The following is a 17,632-nucleotide window of genomic DNA, read 5'->3' as shown; positions in this document are numbered from 1 at the left end:
ATGTAAAATAAATTGCTTTTTAATTAAAAAAATTAAAAACAAAGGAAAGTGAATAGTTGGAATAAAGAGATAGCCTTGAAAAAAATTCTTTAAAGGTTTGCTCTGGAGGGTGGCTGTGAGGATGGAGTAAGTTCCTTCAAGGTACCATCTTTTAAAGATGGGAGATACTGGGGCCCTATCACAAGCCTGAGAGCAATCTAATAGTGAGGGACAGATTGATGATACAGAGAATGAGGGAATAAGTGGAGAAGCAAAGCCCTTGAGAATATTAAGAGCCCTTGGGATCTTGAATACAAGTAGAGGATTTGCTCATTGATAGGAGTATTGCTTTGTCCACTGTTGTAAGGTGAAAAAGGTTATAAGACAAGTGTGGATATTTGTAGATTTATTCGTAGCATGACAGGAAGTTCCTGACAGCTTCTATTTTCTCAGTGAGTTTTCCAGAAAAAAAAAAAAAAAAGGAGGAAGAGAGGTTGTTTTCCAGAGAATGCAAAATTCCGAAGGCTGAAAACGGACGCCTGGGTTTGGGCAACTGCAAAAGGTTCTGCTCAAACGAAGAGCATGCATTTGGCATGGGTTGGCATCTCTAAAGACAGGGCAGGAACACTTAGTCTGGTTCAGATTATGAAGACTCCCTGTTTTCCAAAACCGAAGGCCAGGGAGCAAAGCTGCCTTCAGGGCCTGGGTTTCCCAGGTGCTGTGCTCCACGTGGAACAAGTTCCCTGCGGGAGGGGCGGTTCGCGCAGGTCACTTGAGCACTCGGCGAGTCCGCGCATGCGCACGGCGTCTTGCAAGCCCGCGCTCCTTTCCCTTTACAGTGTTGCTCCCGGGCTCGGATTTTACCTGGCGACCGTTTGCGGTCTCCGCAGTCGGGATGGAGCAGCTGGGTGATCTGGAGCAGCTGGGTGATCTGGAGCTGCTGATGGAGAAAAGTTTCCGGGAGGAGGCTGAGCCGCCGGCGGAGCAGTGAGCGGAGCTGGGGGTGGGGTGGGGTGGGTTGGGGAGGGCTTGGGAACAAAGCGGGAGATTTGAAAGAAAGGAGCGGGAGAGGCCGCACCCACCCCTCCGCGGACCGGGATTGGGGACAGAGTGACCCGACCCGGTTCAGGTCTCCGGGCACCAGACGAGCCTCCGGAGTTGGGGTCTGCTTCGCAGGGTGCTCTTTGTGGCCACACTCCAGAGCCTGGAGACTCTCTTGCCCAGCGCTTCATTCTTTCTCTTGATTTCACATCTTTTCCGAATTTGGAGAGTCCCAGCCACCTTCAATGTCTTCATAAAAGGAAATTGCAACTGTGAGATGCTTTTCTCGATGTTTAGTTGGAAAACTTATTCCCGGGAGAACGCTGCACCCTCATCTCAGTTTAAATGGTCAGGGAAACTTCACCCACAATCGTGGTGTGGAATTGTTTTCCATAGCAGACACAATGGTCCTAATTATTGTTGACGGATCTTTGCGTTTTGGGTTTTGATCAGCAATTCTTTTTGAGAGGTCCTTACTTCGTCTCAGCTGACCTTGGGAAATTCATGGCCTGAAGCTACGTGGGGTAGGTGGATGAGGAGGTTACAAAATAATAGAACCTAGGGTGGGTGACAAAGATAATTTTAGAGTTATATGAAAGGCATTTGGTGTTATAATTGGAGAGAGATAATGACTTTGGACTCAGTTGGAGTCTTACTGCAATCAAACTGGAAAGACTCAAGAGGAACTTAATGTTTTCTAGAAGAGATAATTTTTCGGTTTTCAGGAGGATCAATGGAGTGATGTTGACTTGCCCATAATGAAAGAAATTCCTGAGTTTATGAAGGAATGATCTAATATATTAAGCTTGCTTTCTCTGCGGTGCAGGGGCAGGTTGATCTCCAATGAGATTTTATAGAAGAATTTCCTGTATTAAATAATCGATTGGACTAGATAATTTCTAAATATGTTCCGAATTTAAAGATTAATATAATTCTGTGGCTCACAGTAGGACTTCCAGCGAACCACCCCACCCTATGCTTTTCTGTAACAAACATGTCTTTTATTTACAAACAGCATAGTGTCCAAAACATTTCCTTTTATTTGTGCTTTGAGAAGATTTCCACTAGTGGTAGGAATGTGTTGCTTAATGTTGTCCAGTTTCTCCTTAATCTTCATAATCGTGGTGCTCACATTTGGAAAAATCCATATCATAAGCATGTGTTAAATGGCGTTGCTTCTGGTAAGTTTTTATGATAGGAATTCTGCTATGTCCTTGCTCTTAATTTTTACCTGTTTTAGCTAAGTCATTGTGGTAAGCTTTCTAGAAGAAACAAGCCTAAAAGCTAGAAGGTTGGTTTATAGATGAAGGAGATTGGATGGCTTCTTATTTCATGCTTGTGCTACAGTAGTTTTGTATATGTATGCTTTAGATTTCAGAAGAAGGTGGAAGCTTCCTTTTCTAAAACAGTCCTGAGCAGAGGAATGGATAACCGGTACCTGGTATTAGCAGTCAATATTGTACAGAATGAAGAAGGAAACCATGAAAAGCACCTAATCATCACTGCTACTAAGTCGCTAAACTATAAAGAATTGTGCATCCTTAGGAATGACTGGTAATTTTTGTGTGACTTTGAACACTGATCTGGCAGATTCTTTTTCTTTTTACGGAGGGTGCAACTCACGGTGGCCCATGCGGGGATGGAACCGGCAATCTTGGTGTTATTAGCACCATGCTCTAACCAACAGAGCTAACCAGCCACCTCATGGCAGATTCTTAAGGGTACCATCTTAAAACCCATCACATGGGCTTGTGTGAATGTTACTACAATTTAATTGTTAATAAAGGAAGTCGATTTTAACCTGAATTAATTCTACATGAAAACTTTGCCTTTAACCCCAGTATCTCAAATCCCTTATTCCAAAACTTGATTTTTATTGTCATTTGAAAATCAAGTACAAAAGGACTTATTAAATGACTACTTCCTATTTTGCAGTACTTTCTATTTTAAGATTGCAGCTTAAAACTCATATTCTCACTAAGAACAAAATTAATTATAGCATAAGAACATTGTTTGATCCTCAATTTTTCTACTCAAGCAAAGTGTGGTATTTGAGAGGTGAAGGGGAGTTGCAGAGAAGGTGGAGGTCTAAATTTGTCTAGGCTTTTTGTCTAGTCTTCAAGTTGGATGGTTTGAACTAGATCAGTAGGATTTTATTCCTGCTACATTGGGTTTGGCTTTAAGACTTACAGAATCTGTACATATGCTGTAAATCTTAAGAATGAGAGAATTAATTATTAAAACAACATCATCCATAGTTGGAGTTTTATATTATACCATTCAAGACTGGATAGCTTTTTCAGCAGATGATACTAAAGAAAGCAGTTTTCCTTTTTGGTATTTAAGGAAAACCCATGAGTATTCTTGGGTGTGTTTCAGAGGTGGAAGCAGGTAGAATGATTAGGAGTTGAATCACACGCCTGCATCCTGGTATTCAATTTTTATAAAAGATGCAGAAATTTAGAGATACTTATTTCTTTAGATTAAATGTTTACTTTTTGAAGCCTCCTTATTAAGATTAAATGTAGAAACCTAAACTATGTATTCAGACTTTAACTTTGCTTTATTTTTAGGTGCTCTGTACCAGTAGAGCCAGGGGACATCATTCATTTGGAGGGACACTGCAAATCTGATACTTGGACGATAGATGAAGATTCTGGATATTTGATTCTGTATCCAGACATGCTAATTTCTGGCACAAGCATAGCCAGTAGTATTCGATGCATGAGAAGAGCTGTCCTGAGTGAAAGTTTTAGGGTAAATAATATTAACAGCTAAAGTTTCTACAGGGTGTTAGAGTTTAGAGAGCACTTTTACACTTTCATTTTACTTAATCCTTTCAACAATCCTTTCCTTTTGAATCCTTTCAAAAATCCTTTCCAGCTGCATTTTACAGATGAGGAAAATCAGGCTCTGAGAGGTTGACTTGCCCAAAGTCACATAGCTAGTAAGTGGCAATGCTGAGACTCAAAGTCAGATTTCTGAATCCTTTGAATCTTGTTCAATACCAATAAAATAATCCATTCTAATGAGATGAAAATTAATTTAATGATACATTTTTTAATTTAATGCATCTAGACATTTTCAAACTTGGCTACCTGTGATTCCCAATAAACTGAAAATAAATGTAACAGTTTCCTTTAAAAAAATTATTATGGAAAAGTTTAAATATATATGTAAATGATTATAGTAACCCCCCCAAGTACCCATTCTGCTTTTCCCAAACATTATAATATTTTGAAAATAAATGAAAGCTGAGATTTAAAAAATATATATAAATACAATATTTTTATCACATACAGTAACACTAACAGTAATTTCTTAATCTAATGCTTGGTTTATCTCTAATGTCTTTTATCAAAATTATCTTTTTATTCAGCTGGTTGTTAGAATAAGTACCAAACAAAATCTTTGTAATAGGTTTGGTTGATATGTTTGTTAAGATTCTTTTGATCTGTATTAGTTCTGCCTTCCACTCAACCCCCTTTGCTTCAGTGCCATTTATTTGTTGACGAACCTGGGTTTTTATTTGTTAAAAGTTTCCTTTTCCAGAGTATTGTTTTAATTACACAGTTAATCTCTATATATGTAGAAAACCAAAATTACAGCTGAGCAAGAAGAGAAAAACAAGGAAAAATATCTAAATAGATTTTTTAATAGGGTTAGTTGTCACTTATAGTTTATTTTATCCACCTTTTTCCTTCAGTTGTGGAAGAATATCAACTTCTCTTTTAACCACATATTATAAAGTAGACCTGGATATTTATCTATTAAAAACTTTATCTTGAAATAATTTTAGACTCACATAGAATTTGCAAAAATAATACAGAGTTCCTTTGTACATTTAAAAAAATTCCTGATGGATGGTTTGGTGGACTTTATCTAGTTTTTTTCATAGCTTCAAGGGAGAGGCCTAAGCTAATAAAAGAGTTAATTGAAAAATACTGTTTTTATTTTTGAGTGAAGAGAACTTTCTTGCCCAAAATTTCTGCTGTAAGTTTAAATTTTATGTTTGAATAATATCTTTTACTTGCATGAGTTTATGAGCTGTGCCTTTGTTGACTTTTGTATTTGGTTAAATTATAAAGTGATATTAGAGATGAATATATTAAATATTTGAGAATGTGATGAATTTTTTCATATTAGTTAATTTTTTTCAAAATAGAAACATACATATTTAAAAAAAAATTTATAAAATAATTCAGGTCATTCTGAATAGACAAGCAAGTGAGTCACTTAGATTCCAACCCACCACAAAAAAAAACACTGGTTGATGTTTTGCCATTTGTCTTAGCAGAGCACTTTGGCTATGGTGGCTTAATAGGTTAGGTAATAAATATATATTCATATATTTATGAATGTTAATATGTTGTGAGGTAAAATTTTTGTATGATTTTTTTTTTTTTTTCTGTAGAACTCTGATCCAGCCACACGCCAAATGCTGATTGGTACAATTCTCCATGAAGTATTTCAGAAAGCAATAAGTGACAGCTTTGCCCCAGAAAAGCTACAAGAATTTGCTTTTCAGACAGTTCAAGAAACAAGGCATCTGAAGGAAATGTAAGTAGTTACGAGAGAACTACAGGTTGAATTTTATTACATAACTTCTTTCCCAGAATCTGTAAAGTATTAGACTAGTCAGTATAGATTAGTGTAATACTAGAAGATACAGGTTCCAGGGTTGCAGTACTCCGTTGCAGTTCTATGAAGAGCTTCTAAAATTACTCAACAGGAACTCTGGCTAAAAATATCTAAATATTCTCTACCTGTGCACAAGACTCATTAGCTGCTCAGAGAGTCTGAACAACTTTTTGTCTTACCTTTAAGAACATATGACATACTGAAGATTGTATGAGTTTGGGAGTCAGATGGACCTCGTTTCCAATTCTAGCTTTGCCAGTCTGGTACCTGAAGAAGTTACTTAAAGATTCTGAAAAAGGTATAATACCTATTTTGCATTTTGTGACAATGGAGGTAATGTGTATAAACCCACGATGGCTAATGATTGGCATTTTATGAGTGACTGACTCCTTGCAGAGGGATTGGCATGTTCTGCTGTCTATTTCTTTCTTGACTCCTATTGCAATCCATCTTTTCTCACAGAAATGTTTTTATTAGCGGTGATTCCGATTTCCAGACTAGTTGACATCAATCTACTGTCCCAGACGTAATTCTATGTTTTCACTGTTTATATGGGAAAAAAATATATTCCAAAATTTCACACAACTTATTTACTAATAACATACTCTATTGTCCTAAAAACATTTTAGAACCCTGCCATATGTCAGGCACTGTGTTAAGTGCTTTTAGACATGTTATATACTCTGGTAGCAACTTGTTATAAATGAAGAATCTGAAGCACAGAGAAGTTGTCATTGTTCACGACCACATAGCATGGTATTCAGAATATGAATGTATTTAATAAAGTTTTTGCTTTAAGAATTCTACTTATCACCATATTTGCTACTTTGCACTTTAAATTTTTAATTTTTTTGTCACACCCTAATCAGAAAGTGGTACCTTATATATTGTGTATTGTGTTATTGCCTTGAAACAAATCACTTAGTGGCTTAAAGTGAAAAACATCTCATAGTTTCTATAGGTCTGGAATTAGGAGGTGGCTTAGCTGGCTGATTCTGGCTCGGGGTCTCTTCTGTGGGCCTGCAGTCATCTGAAGGCTTGACCAGGGTGGGACGATCTGCTTCCAAGATGACTCACACACGTCTCTTGTGCTGAGGTCTCAGTCCCCAGTTGGCTGTTAGCAGGAGGTCTTAGTTCCTTGCCACGTGGGCCTCTCCAAAGGCTGCATGATGTATCCTCACGCCGTAGTATCTGCTTCCTTCAGATTGAAGGGTCCAAGAAACAGAGCAAGCAGGAAGCCACAGTGCCTTTTATAACCTAGTGTCTGAATTTCTACATTGTCACTTCCGTTTTTTTATTATTCATTAGATGCAAGTCATTAAGTCCAGCTGTCCCACTAGGGTGGGGGAATTGGGTGCCATCTTTTGAAGGGAGTGTCAAATAATTTGTGGACATACTTTAAACCACCACCACAGATATTTAGGTATCAGGTCACCTGATTAGTCCAGAACCTAGCTTGAATATCAGGATGAAAAAAAACAAGGTTTCTGAGCAGCCTGACTCAGAATTCATGATGTTCATGTATTAAATCCTTGTGTACTTTATGTAGTGGAATGTCTCTTATGCCCTCAGCATCTGTTACTTTTCACTAATATCTAAGTCTTACGTTTCCGAGATGCAGGAAAGAGGCAGCTTCATAGTCCTATAACATGAGAGCTGATAACTGCATTACAGTATAGGAAAGAGGAAGCTTTTTAAAACTGAGAGCTATGAAGGTCAGAATTTTGGGGGAATGCATTTTTAACAGATCCTTGATTATCAATGGATTATAATATTGTTTTTTATCATATCCTAAGTCATTAAGGGAAAATGTGTGTTTCATTTCATAATTATAAAAATATTAATTCTCTCATGAATCTTGCCAATCCACAATGTCAATCCTGTTCAAAAGAATACTTTTTTAAATTCCCCAATCCTAAAATAACAGTTCCAAACTTCTTTTCTACTCTCTCTCATAGGCCCTTCTACCTATTACAGATCTTAGAACAAATTTTTATTTGTTCACACTGTACCCTGTCATTACATCTATAGAAATCTAGCTTGAAGAGCCTACCTTAAGTATCTTGATAATCTTAGGAAAGACCAGGCTGTTACATGTCATTTTGCTGTGACTTTGCAAAATTAAAAAGGGAGAATTTAAATGCAGAAGACAAATAACCAATATGGACTGGTTTGGAAACTTTAAAACAAGTACTGATCTGTAAAAAGTAAAACACTGGGACAATCTACCTAAGGAGTTCATGACAATGAAGAAGGTTCCAGGATGACTGGAGAAAGTTATTTAGGAAAAAGATTAGTTAGTTGTGCAAGATTTAAAAAATAATAATAAATTAATTATGTCTAAATAGTTTATAAATTCATGTATACCATGTGTTATTTGTACTAGTAATACTGTGTGTTATTTTAATAGTACAAGAGGGTATACAGTAAAAAGTAAGTTGTTTCTACCCTTGTCTTCCTCGTCACCCGGTTTCTCTCCCCAAAGGCAACCACTGCTGTTTTCTTTTTTTTTCCCCCACCCTTCTCTGGTTCAAACCATTGTTTCTCAGTCTAGTTGTGTAGGACACAGCTCCCTGGCCCATGGTGGTGTTATGAACCTTGCGCTCCCCCGGCTGAGGCAGTTGGTTGATTGACGTCGGTCAGCTGCTCACAGCAGCCCACAGCTGCTCACACTGGCTGCCGGCCACTCACGCTGGCCACTGGCTGCTCATGGCAACTCTCAGCAGCCCATGGCAGCTCATGCCAACCTCTGGCTGCTCATGGCAGCCCAGCTCCAGGGAGACCCATTGTTCACAATCCTAGCTGTAGAGGATGCAGCTCACTGGCCCATGTGGGAATCGAACCAGCGACCTTGGCGTTAGGAGCATGGCGCTCCAACCACCTGAGCCACCGTGCCGGCCCCACTGTTGTTTTCTTATATGTCCTTCCACAGAGATTTCAATTTATATGTGATAGAGTATGTTTGTGTGTGTTTGTACATATATTTATATTTTATTTGTTATGTAAATGGTAGCATATCATGCACATTATTGTGCACTTAAAGATTCAATCTTTGTGATCATTCCATTAGTACTTATTGAGTTATCTAATTTTTAATTAATAGTAGCATAATATATCATTGTATGGATATGCCCTAATTTATTTAAGCATTCCCGTGGCATTTCAGTCTTTGCTTTTATTAGCAATGCTATAATAAATACTTTTGTGCGTCCTTTATTTCATACCTGGGCTCAATACAAGTAGAAGTAGAATCGTTGGGCCAGAGGATGTATGCATTTAAACATTTAAAAAGTTTTTATTTGGAAATAATTTTAAATTTAGAGAAAAGTTGCAAGAGTAGTACAAAGAACACCCATATACTCTTTACTCAGACTTACCTGTTGTGTGTGTGTGTGTGTGTATGTGTGTGTGCACGTGTAGAGATTATTTTTCTAAGATTAAGTAGTGCACGTCATTGTATACATGATGGGCTGTAAGCCATGAACACACCAGCCACAGAGCAGTCCTAGCAGGGCCCTTGACATCCTGGGGGGATGCCCTGTGGGCTCAGGGGCTCCCACTGCAGTGGGAAGAGCTGACCTTGCTCACCCTTCCTTCAGGCCTCTTCTCCCCAGACCACTCTGGTGGTTGGGGCCAGGCATGTGGTGACAGTGGGGTGTGGGGCCTCAGTGCCTGCTGTGGCAGCCTGCCGTTCGCCAAGGACTTTGCTCATGACTCCTTGCTGACGCAGAGCCAGGTAGGCTCAGGGCTCACTCATATCCCTGAGGTAAAAAACTATACTTAAGTGTATATTTCCTAAGAATAAGGATTTTCTTTTGTGTAACCACAGTACACTTACCAACTTCAGGAAATCTAATATTAATTGAATACTTTTGTCTGATCTGTCCACATTTCAGTTTTGCCCAATAGTGTCCTTTATAGCACTTTCCCTTCCAGTATAGGATCTAGCCTGGTACATTTATATTGATGTATATTGACAAATTGCACTGCATAGGCATTGTCCCAGTTTACATGGCAATACATGAGTCCTTGTTTCCCCACATTCTCACCTACATTCTTTTTTATCCACTGGAAGTTGCTAGATTTCCAAGGATAACCTTTGACTCTGTTGGACTGAATGTGTGATCATTTGAGAACTTTGGTGTCAGCAGTTGCTCCCTGGCTTGAGGAATTTGAGCTTCTCTATCAACTTGACTTTGCTGTCGTGCACCGGAGAAGCAACTTTGGCAGAGCTACGGTTGCTGATTTTGTTTTCCCTGCTGAACCAGCTCTTTGGGAGGACTGATAGGGCTCTGCTCCCTTCCTTTTTAAGACTGAATAATATTCCACTGTATGTGTAGACCACATTTTGTTTATCCATTAATTAGTCGATGGGTCCTGGGGTTGCTTATTTGGGTGTTTTTGTTCTTATTTACTTTTTTTATATTTAATCTCTTTGTCAGGTACCGCTTAAATTTGAATCAAGATGAAGTAAAACAAGAAGTAGAGGAGTATCTGCCTTCATTTTCTAAATGGGCTGGAGATTTCATGCATAAATATACTTCAACTGACTTCCCTCAGATGCAGCTGTCTTTGTAAGAAACCCATTTTATTTACATGGTGTTGTTATGTTTAGACCAGGATTCTATTCTATGGTGAATTAAAGTCTTTTAAAGGTTGAGTTGTTACAACTAGCCTTTTTGTTTGCTTATTTTGTAAATGAAACTCCTGAGTATCTTTCCAGGACAAAAAATAATCTGATGAATACCATGTTTCCTCCAAAATAAGACCTAGCCAGACAATCAACTCTAATGCGTCTTTTGGAGCAAAAATTAACATAATATAATATAATATAATAAATATAATATAATATAATAAATGCTGGATCTTAACTTTTGCTCCAAAAGATGCATTAGAGCTGATTGTCCGGCTAGGTCTTATTTTCGGGAGAACAGAATAGAAAATTCTATTTTTATTATGGTAAAGTCATCTAACTTTTGTATGTAGGTTTTTTGTTTTTCAAATGGGAGACAGTGTGTTTTTCCAGGATCCATTAGCTCCAAGTCAAGTCATTGTTTTCAATCTAGTTGTGGAGGGCGCAGCTCACTGGCTCATGTGGGACTCGAACCAGTGACCCTGGAGTTATGAGCACCGTGCTCTAACCACCTAGCCAACCAGCTGCCCACCAGTGGCTCAGCTCCAAGATCAAGCCGTTGCTTCTCACTGGCCCATGTGGGAATGGAACTGGCGACCTTGGTGTTATGAGCACTGAGCTCTAACCAACTGCCAACCTGCCACCCTGTAGGTATTTTTTTAGTATATGTGCTGCCAAAGCGAACTCAGTAGGTATTTTTTTAAATAAAAGAATTCCTAAATATTTTGGAGGGTCCTAATTTCACATATATTTCTCTGTGTTCCTATGTATTACATATGGTCTGTGTCATGTATTGATTGCCGTGGATTTGTGCTATATGTTTAAATACTGTGTTTAGCCATTTAATGTTTTATTACTTTTTTCCCTTAATGTAGCATTGATATAAATGTATAGGTAATACTTTTTTTTCATTGTATTCAGCAAATATTTATTGCAGATATTTATTGAGTGCCTAATATGTGCCAAGTAATGTTCTAGGTGCGGGGATAACAGTAGCGGGGGGAAAAAAAGCCACTGGTTTCATGGAGTTTCTATGTTAGTGAACATGTAAACAGCAATGTGCCCAGTTGTGATAATGCAGTGTAGAACAGTGAAGAGGGGGAGAAGGAGAGTCGGTGGGACATATTATTTCCCTAGAATGATAATGGAAGATGTCTGTAATTAAGCATTGAGCAGAAGCCTGAAGGAAATGAAAGAGGGAGCTGTGCTGCTTTCTCCAGGAAGAGCATTTCAGGCAAGCACTGTGGATGACATCCACCTGCTATGTGGCTGGAGCAGAGTGAGGTGGGAGGAGAGAGCAGAAGTAGTTCTGCAGGGTCCTCATAAGTCATGTTGGGACTGTGGCTGCTGTCTTGTAGATGGGAAGACACTGGAGTTTGCACAGGGGCTTTTGATCTGATTATCTTTTTTTTTTTTTTAATTTTATTGGGTAACTGTTTTTTAAAAGACCTATCAGCTCCAAGTCAAGTCGTTGTCCTTCAGTCTAGTTGTGGAGGGAGCAGCTCAGCTCCAAGTCTAGTTGCCATTTTCAATCTTTAGTTACAGGGGGCGCAGGTCACCATCCCATGCGGGAATTGAGCCAGCAACCTTGTTGTTGACAGCTCGTGCTCTAACCAACTGAGCCATCGGCCGCCGATTTTGTTTTTCTTTAAATTGACAAAAACTTTCATTTTATCAATTTTATTAACCTATTCTCACTATTTTGTGACATTTTGTCATCTGAATAACTTGTTTTAAATTGGTGAATCAGAAATCTTGGGAACAGTCAGTTCTTTCGACCAATATGTTCTCTAATGTTCTTGGTGCTTCAAAGGACATACTGAGCCTGTATATGAATCCTTTTACCACATTTCAGCTATGTAATTTTAGGCAAGTTCCTTAACCTCTCTGTGCTAGTTTCTGCATTGATATGATTTACTTTTAAAAGGATCAAAATGGCTGCTCTTTTGAGACTATGAGGTAGGATAAGGGCAGAGATAGAGAGACCAATTTGGAGGTTCTTGCAAGAATCCAAACATGAGATGGTGGTGGCTTAGACCAGAGTGAGAGTTGCAGAAGTGATGAGAATTAATTGAATTTTGGTCAGATTTTAAAGGTTAGAGCTGGTGATAGGTTTTGGGTGGGATGCGAGGTGTGAGGGAAAGAAAAATCAGCAGTTATTCCAGGGGTGAAAATGTGATTAGAATGGGGTCAAGAGAGAATGGTAGAAGAGTATTTGGAGACAGGGAGTGTAGACAACTATACTAAGCGGTTGTTCTATGAAAGAGTATACAGAAATGAAAAGGTTGCTATTGGCTTATGTTGGGTTAAGAGAGCTCTGTTATTTTGAAGATGGGAGATGTAGCATGTTTATATACTGATGAAAAGATTTTCATAGAGAGGAGAAAATTAATACTTAGAAGAGATGCGGGAATTCTTAGAGCTATGTCTTTGAGTAGGGGAGAAGGAATGAGAGTACACAAGTAGGAGGGTGGACCTGATGGGGATAGTTATTTCCTTGTGTGAAAACCTCAGAACTGGAGGTTATACTTCATCAAAGATATTTGGGAATTTTTTTTAATTAAAGTTTATTGGGATGACAATTGTTAGTAAAGTTACATAGATTTCAGGTGTACAATTCTGTAATACATCATCTATAAATCACATTGTGTGTTCACCACCCAGAGTCAGTTCTCCTTCCATCACCATATATTTGAGATATTTGGGAATTTTACAACCTTTTGCATATTGCTAGAATTCTTTCAGGATTTTAAACTAATTTTAGAAGGTTGCTAGAAATGTTTAAATGTCCTGTATCTGCCAGTAGGATTTTAATGATTTTTATTTTATTATGTGCAATTTGGTGACTTTCAGTATATTCATAGACTTGTGTAACTTCACTACAATTAGTTTGCCAATAGGACTTTGATATATGTTTTTTAAATATTTAATGGTTTAAAAGGGCTTATCTTACTGTTAGAATTAAATTTATTTCTCATATTCTTTATTTCTGTAGTGGCCTTAAATTTACCACCAGCTCCCTACCTTAAAAAAAAAAAAAAAAGCTAGAAGTAAATAGGTTGTTTAATTTTTCTTGTAGTGTTTTTTATAAATTTATAAATGCTTCATTTTTTTGTTATTTATTTGGACCACATATTGCTGTCTGGTATGGAGGTGGATTTTGGTGCGTTAGTCTTCACTATGATAAACTGATATGTTTATTAAGTAGTCATTCTTTTTCTGGCTTTTTGCTTTGTTTCTGTCATTTTGGTCTCTACTGATTTTCTGTAATAATTAGAAACTTAATTTTGTTTTCCATTGTTCCTAATTATTTCTTTATTCTTATTTATTCTCCCACCCTTTCTTTCCTTCCTTCCTTATTATTTCTTTTGGAGTCATTTAAATTTGCTTGAGATTTTAACTTGTGGTGGATATTCGTTTTTATGGTGGTTTTATATAGTAACTTTTCTTTCACTGTTTATCAATTGTTTTAGCATTTTGTATGCATTTTTTTTATTTTGGCAATTATTTACTCACTGTTTTTGCAGTGATAAGCTGCCATTTTCTCATAGACTCATGGACTTACCTGTTCAGCAAACATGTATTACATGCTGTGTCTGTGCCCAGGGTTGACTAGGTATTGGTGCTACAGGGAGACTAAAGCCCTCCAAGAAGTCAGTGTACTGGTGGTAGTTGAAAACATAGAAGTGGTGGAGACTGCTGAGAGAGAACACATCAGGAACAGAAGAGGCCTGGAACCCTGAGAGATAACAGTGTGAAAGGACAGGGAGAGTGTAGACTCCATCGAAGGAGGCTTGGGATGGACCAGCAAGGGATTTGGTAGCTTGGAAGAAGTGTATCATAGAATCCAAGGTCATCTTTGACCTGAAAGGGAATTTTCAGACTTAAGTTCTAGATTTCAAATAGGGAAATTGAGGTCCAGTGAGTGGTGTGACTTGTCTAGGTTTTATATGAAAAACCAATGGTGGAGCTGAGTCTAGAATAAGTAATCTTTTAATTGCCAGCCCAGTGTTCTGTCTGTATCTCGGTGTAAGACAGTTAGTTGTTATTTACAATGGACTCTTAGATGTGTGTGTCTGTGAAGGAGGAGCTCCTCTGGATTTTAGCCTGCATCATTTTCCCAGCAGTTTATAGCTGATCTTTAAAAGAAATAACTCTAGACTGTAAAGCACAGAATGAGACTTTTAAAAGCCTTTTAAAGAGACAGCATTTCTCACCCATATATAGTAAACGTATTTTTTAAATTTTCGTGACACTATATTCTCCATCAGATGGTTCTCAGTGGAGTTTTACAGCATTGCGTTGATTAAAATTGTAGTAGTTGAATTGAAATACTGTCATTTGTTACACAGATCTAGGTCTAAAATCACCTAGGGAATTAATTTTAGGAGCAACCTTTAAAGTTTTATTATCTATCTTCTATTAAGTATACATGTGACATTTTATAAATAATAAAGTTTGCTTTATTTCTCATAAGCATATTTCAATACATGTCTTAATCAGATAACATTTGGTGAAAGAAAACATTAATATTGAAGAAATTTCCAATAAGTTGTGGCTTCTCTGAATTCACCTGTTGTCATCTTCAAAGATTGCTGAAATATATTCCTGGAGATTGTATTTGAAGCATCTTGATACAGTTTTTTAAAAAAATTACTAAGATAGCATTCTTTTTCTTAGAAAACATCTTCATTTGTTAAGAAAGAGCTGCTGACCTAAATAACATGAAAATCACATTAACTAAATTATGTATTCTAACAGAATATTTATACTTTAAAAATCTTGATCTTAATACAAAGTGTTTTATTACTAGAAAGTTTACCTTTTTCACATAAGATTTCTATTAGATTTAGTATTTTATATGGCTTTGAGTCTAAAATAGCATTAATAAATAGAAGCTCTTATCTGACTTTGTCCTGCATAACTTACTGCTCTGAAAATGAGTAATTCTTAGATAACTGAAGTATAAATGGCTTTCAAAGTTATTTTCATCTCTTCTAATTGCTTTAACATTCCTTGTTTTCCTCCTTCCTATGCTCATGGTTTATTTAACAGTTATTAAAATCACAACCTCTTTTGTAATATAAAAAACAATGTTGAGTACTTAGGTTTAAATATTGATAGTGCCATAGATGGATTCGTTTAATGATTAAATAAAGGAAGTAATGAGGAACACATGAGCTCCTCCCAGGATTGTCAGAAGAGTGTAGGGATGAAGTGTTGGATGATCAGGCCCCACACTGCATAGATAATGGGGAAAGAGCTCATTTTTACCCAATTTCATATAGTGTGACATGAAGAAGAAACACATCCCTTCCTACCTAGGGTGCAGCCACATGCAAACCATTATATATCAATCTGTGTAATAACTATATCGAAATATATACTTTGGTACTGTGGCTCCAGCAGTCCAAATAGTGAGAATTTTGCAATAATCTAGGACTGAGGAAATAAAGGCCTGAATTAGGAAGATTGTAGTAGGAATGAACTGAAGGGGGTAGGTGATAAATATTATTGTCATCTGAGAAAATACAAATTACATGAGCTAGAGCCTATAGGACAGTGCATCAGAATCACTTGGAGAGTTTGTTAAACAATTTGCTGAGCCTCACCCATAGAGTTTCTGACTGAGCAGGTCTGACGTAGGGCCTGAGAATTTCCATTTACTGCATTTTCCCAGGTGATGCCAGTGCTGATCGTCCAGGAACCACACTTTGAGAATCACTGCTGTGAGGATACATACACTCTCCCATCCCACATTCTTTGTATGCAATAGAAAATCATTGGTAACAAATGAGAATTCTAATTAAGTGTTTTTGTGTTTTCTTTTATAGGCCAAGTGATGGTGGTGACAATAATGCAACATGTAATATGGAAGTCATAAAATCACTGGATGTTGAAGAAAGCATTTGGTCCCCTAGGTTTGGATTGAAAGGCAAAATAGATGTTACAGTTGGTGTGAAAATACATCGAGGATGTAAAACGAAATATAGAGTGATGCCTTTGGAACTTAAAACTGGCAAAGAATCAAATTCTATTGAACACCGTAGCCAGGTATAAATATTATAAGAAAATTGAATGTTTAATAGATTTAAAAATGTAGTCTGCTTTATATACTTTAGTTCAATTCAGGTAATGTTTATTTGAATTTCATATAGTACTTTTCAATTTGTGATACATCCATAGTACTCAAATTGTTTTTACAAATGTTTACATGGCTACCGCAGAAAGTTTTCTCCAGCAAAGAACTATAACAGCTGAACTTGTAAGCAAGCCACTGTTGCCAAGTTTATGTCGCCAAACTACCAGTCTATACAGATGCTCCTAAAAAAAGAAATCCTTGGTCAAGTAAGTTGGGGAAACCTAGTATATTTGTAGATTTAATGATGCACATTAATTAGCTTATTAAAGTTTCTGAGAAATCTTAAAGTAGTAATACATTTTGTTTTAGCTATGTTTAAACCAATGTTTCCTAAACTTAATTTACATGGAGCTATGGTTTTCATGTAACGTCTACATAGGACACATCAGTGTAAATTCATTCTTTTATTCCCTACCGTTAATCTGATTATATTGATTTTTATCTAAAATGGAATATAGAACTGTGTCTCACCATTATGTTGAATTCAAGTTTTTTTAATCATCTTTTCTTCTTTTTGGTAAACATAACAATCTTTTGTCCTTCAAATTATCTGAAATTTATATTAATTATAGTTACTTCAAGTAATTTACATAAAGTTCTATTTTGTTTTCTAATTATTTCCCTTCCCTCTGCCCAACTCTACATTGGCAGTTTGCGGTATGTTTTAGGCACTTCTAAATAGGCAAAAATAAAACTAAAATGTAGTAATATTGTATTTTTATGGTATAACATGAATTAAGGGAATAACAATATAACATTTGCAATATAACGTAAGTTTCCTTTTGCCCTTGGAATTTCACTTATTTCAGCAGATTTTATATAAAATAAGATTCAGATTCAAAATACTGAATTATATAATAAGGGATTAAAGAGACTTTCTGTTTTTTAAAAAATTAAATTTATTGGGTAACGTTGGTTAATAATATTATGTAAGTTTCAAGTGTTGAATTCTATAATACATCATCTGTATATTGCACTGTTTGCTCACCACCCAAAGTTTAGTTTCCTTCTGTCACCATATATTTGACCCCTTTACGCTATTTGTCCTCCCAACAACCCTATTCCCCTCTGATAACCACCATACTTTGTCTGTAAAGATACTTTCTCGTATTAAATCTTTCTTGTCATTCTTAATTGTGTACCAAACACCGAAAGTTCTCATGAAAGCTTTTCCATTTGGGAATGAAAAATAAGGT

General features: G+C 36.9%; 1 protein-coding gene across 1 annotated transcript in view; it reads left to right on the top strand.

Moving 5' to 3' along the window:
• The first annotated feature begins 774 nt into the window (after positions 1-774).
• DNA2 (DNA replication helicase/nuclease 2) overlaps positions 775-17,632 on the top strand; it is a 37,632-nt gene continuing 20,774 nt past the window's right edge. The window contains 7 exon segments of the mRNA XM_033129775.1: positions 775-830; positions 832-966; positions 2,392-2,574; positions 3,594-3,777; positions 5,435-5,580; positions 10,104-10,235; positions 16,129-16,348. Of these exon segments, the coding sequence (XP_032985666.1) occupies positions 775-830; positions 832-966; positions 2,392-2,574; positions 3,594-3,777; positions 5,435-5,580; positions 10,104-10,235; positions 16,129-16,348 (1,056 nt within the window).

Source organism: Rhinolophus ferrumequinum, chromosome 16 (assembly GCF_004115265.2).
Source record: "Rhinolophus ferrumequinum isolate MPI-CBG mRhiFer1 chromosome 16, mRhiFer1_v1.p, whole genome shotgun sequence".
Lineage (NCBI taxonomy): Eukaryota > Metazoa > Chordata > Mammalia > Chiroptera > Rhinolophidae > Rhinolophus > Rhinolophus ferrumequinum.
The sequence above is the reverse complement of the archived record's forward strand: the minus strand, read 5'-3'. Positions and strand labels throughout refer to the sequence as shown.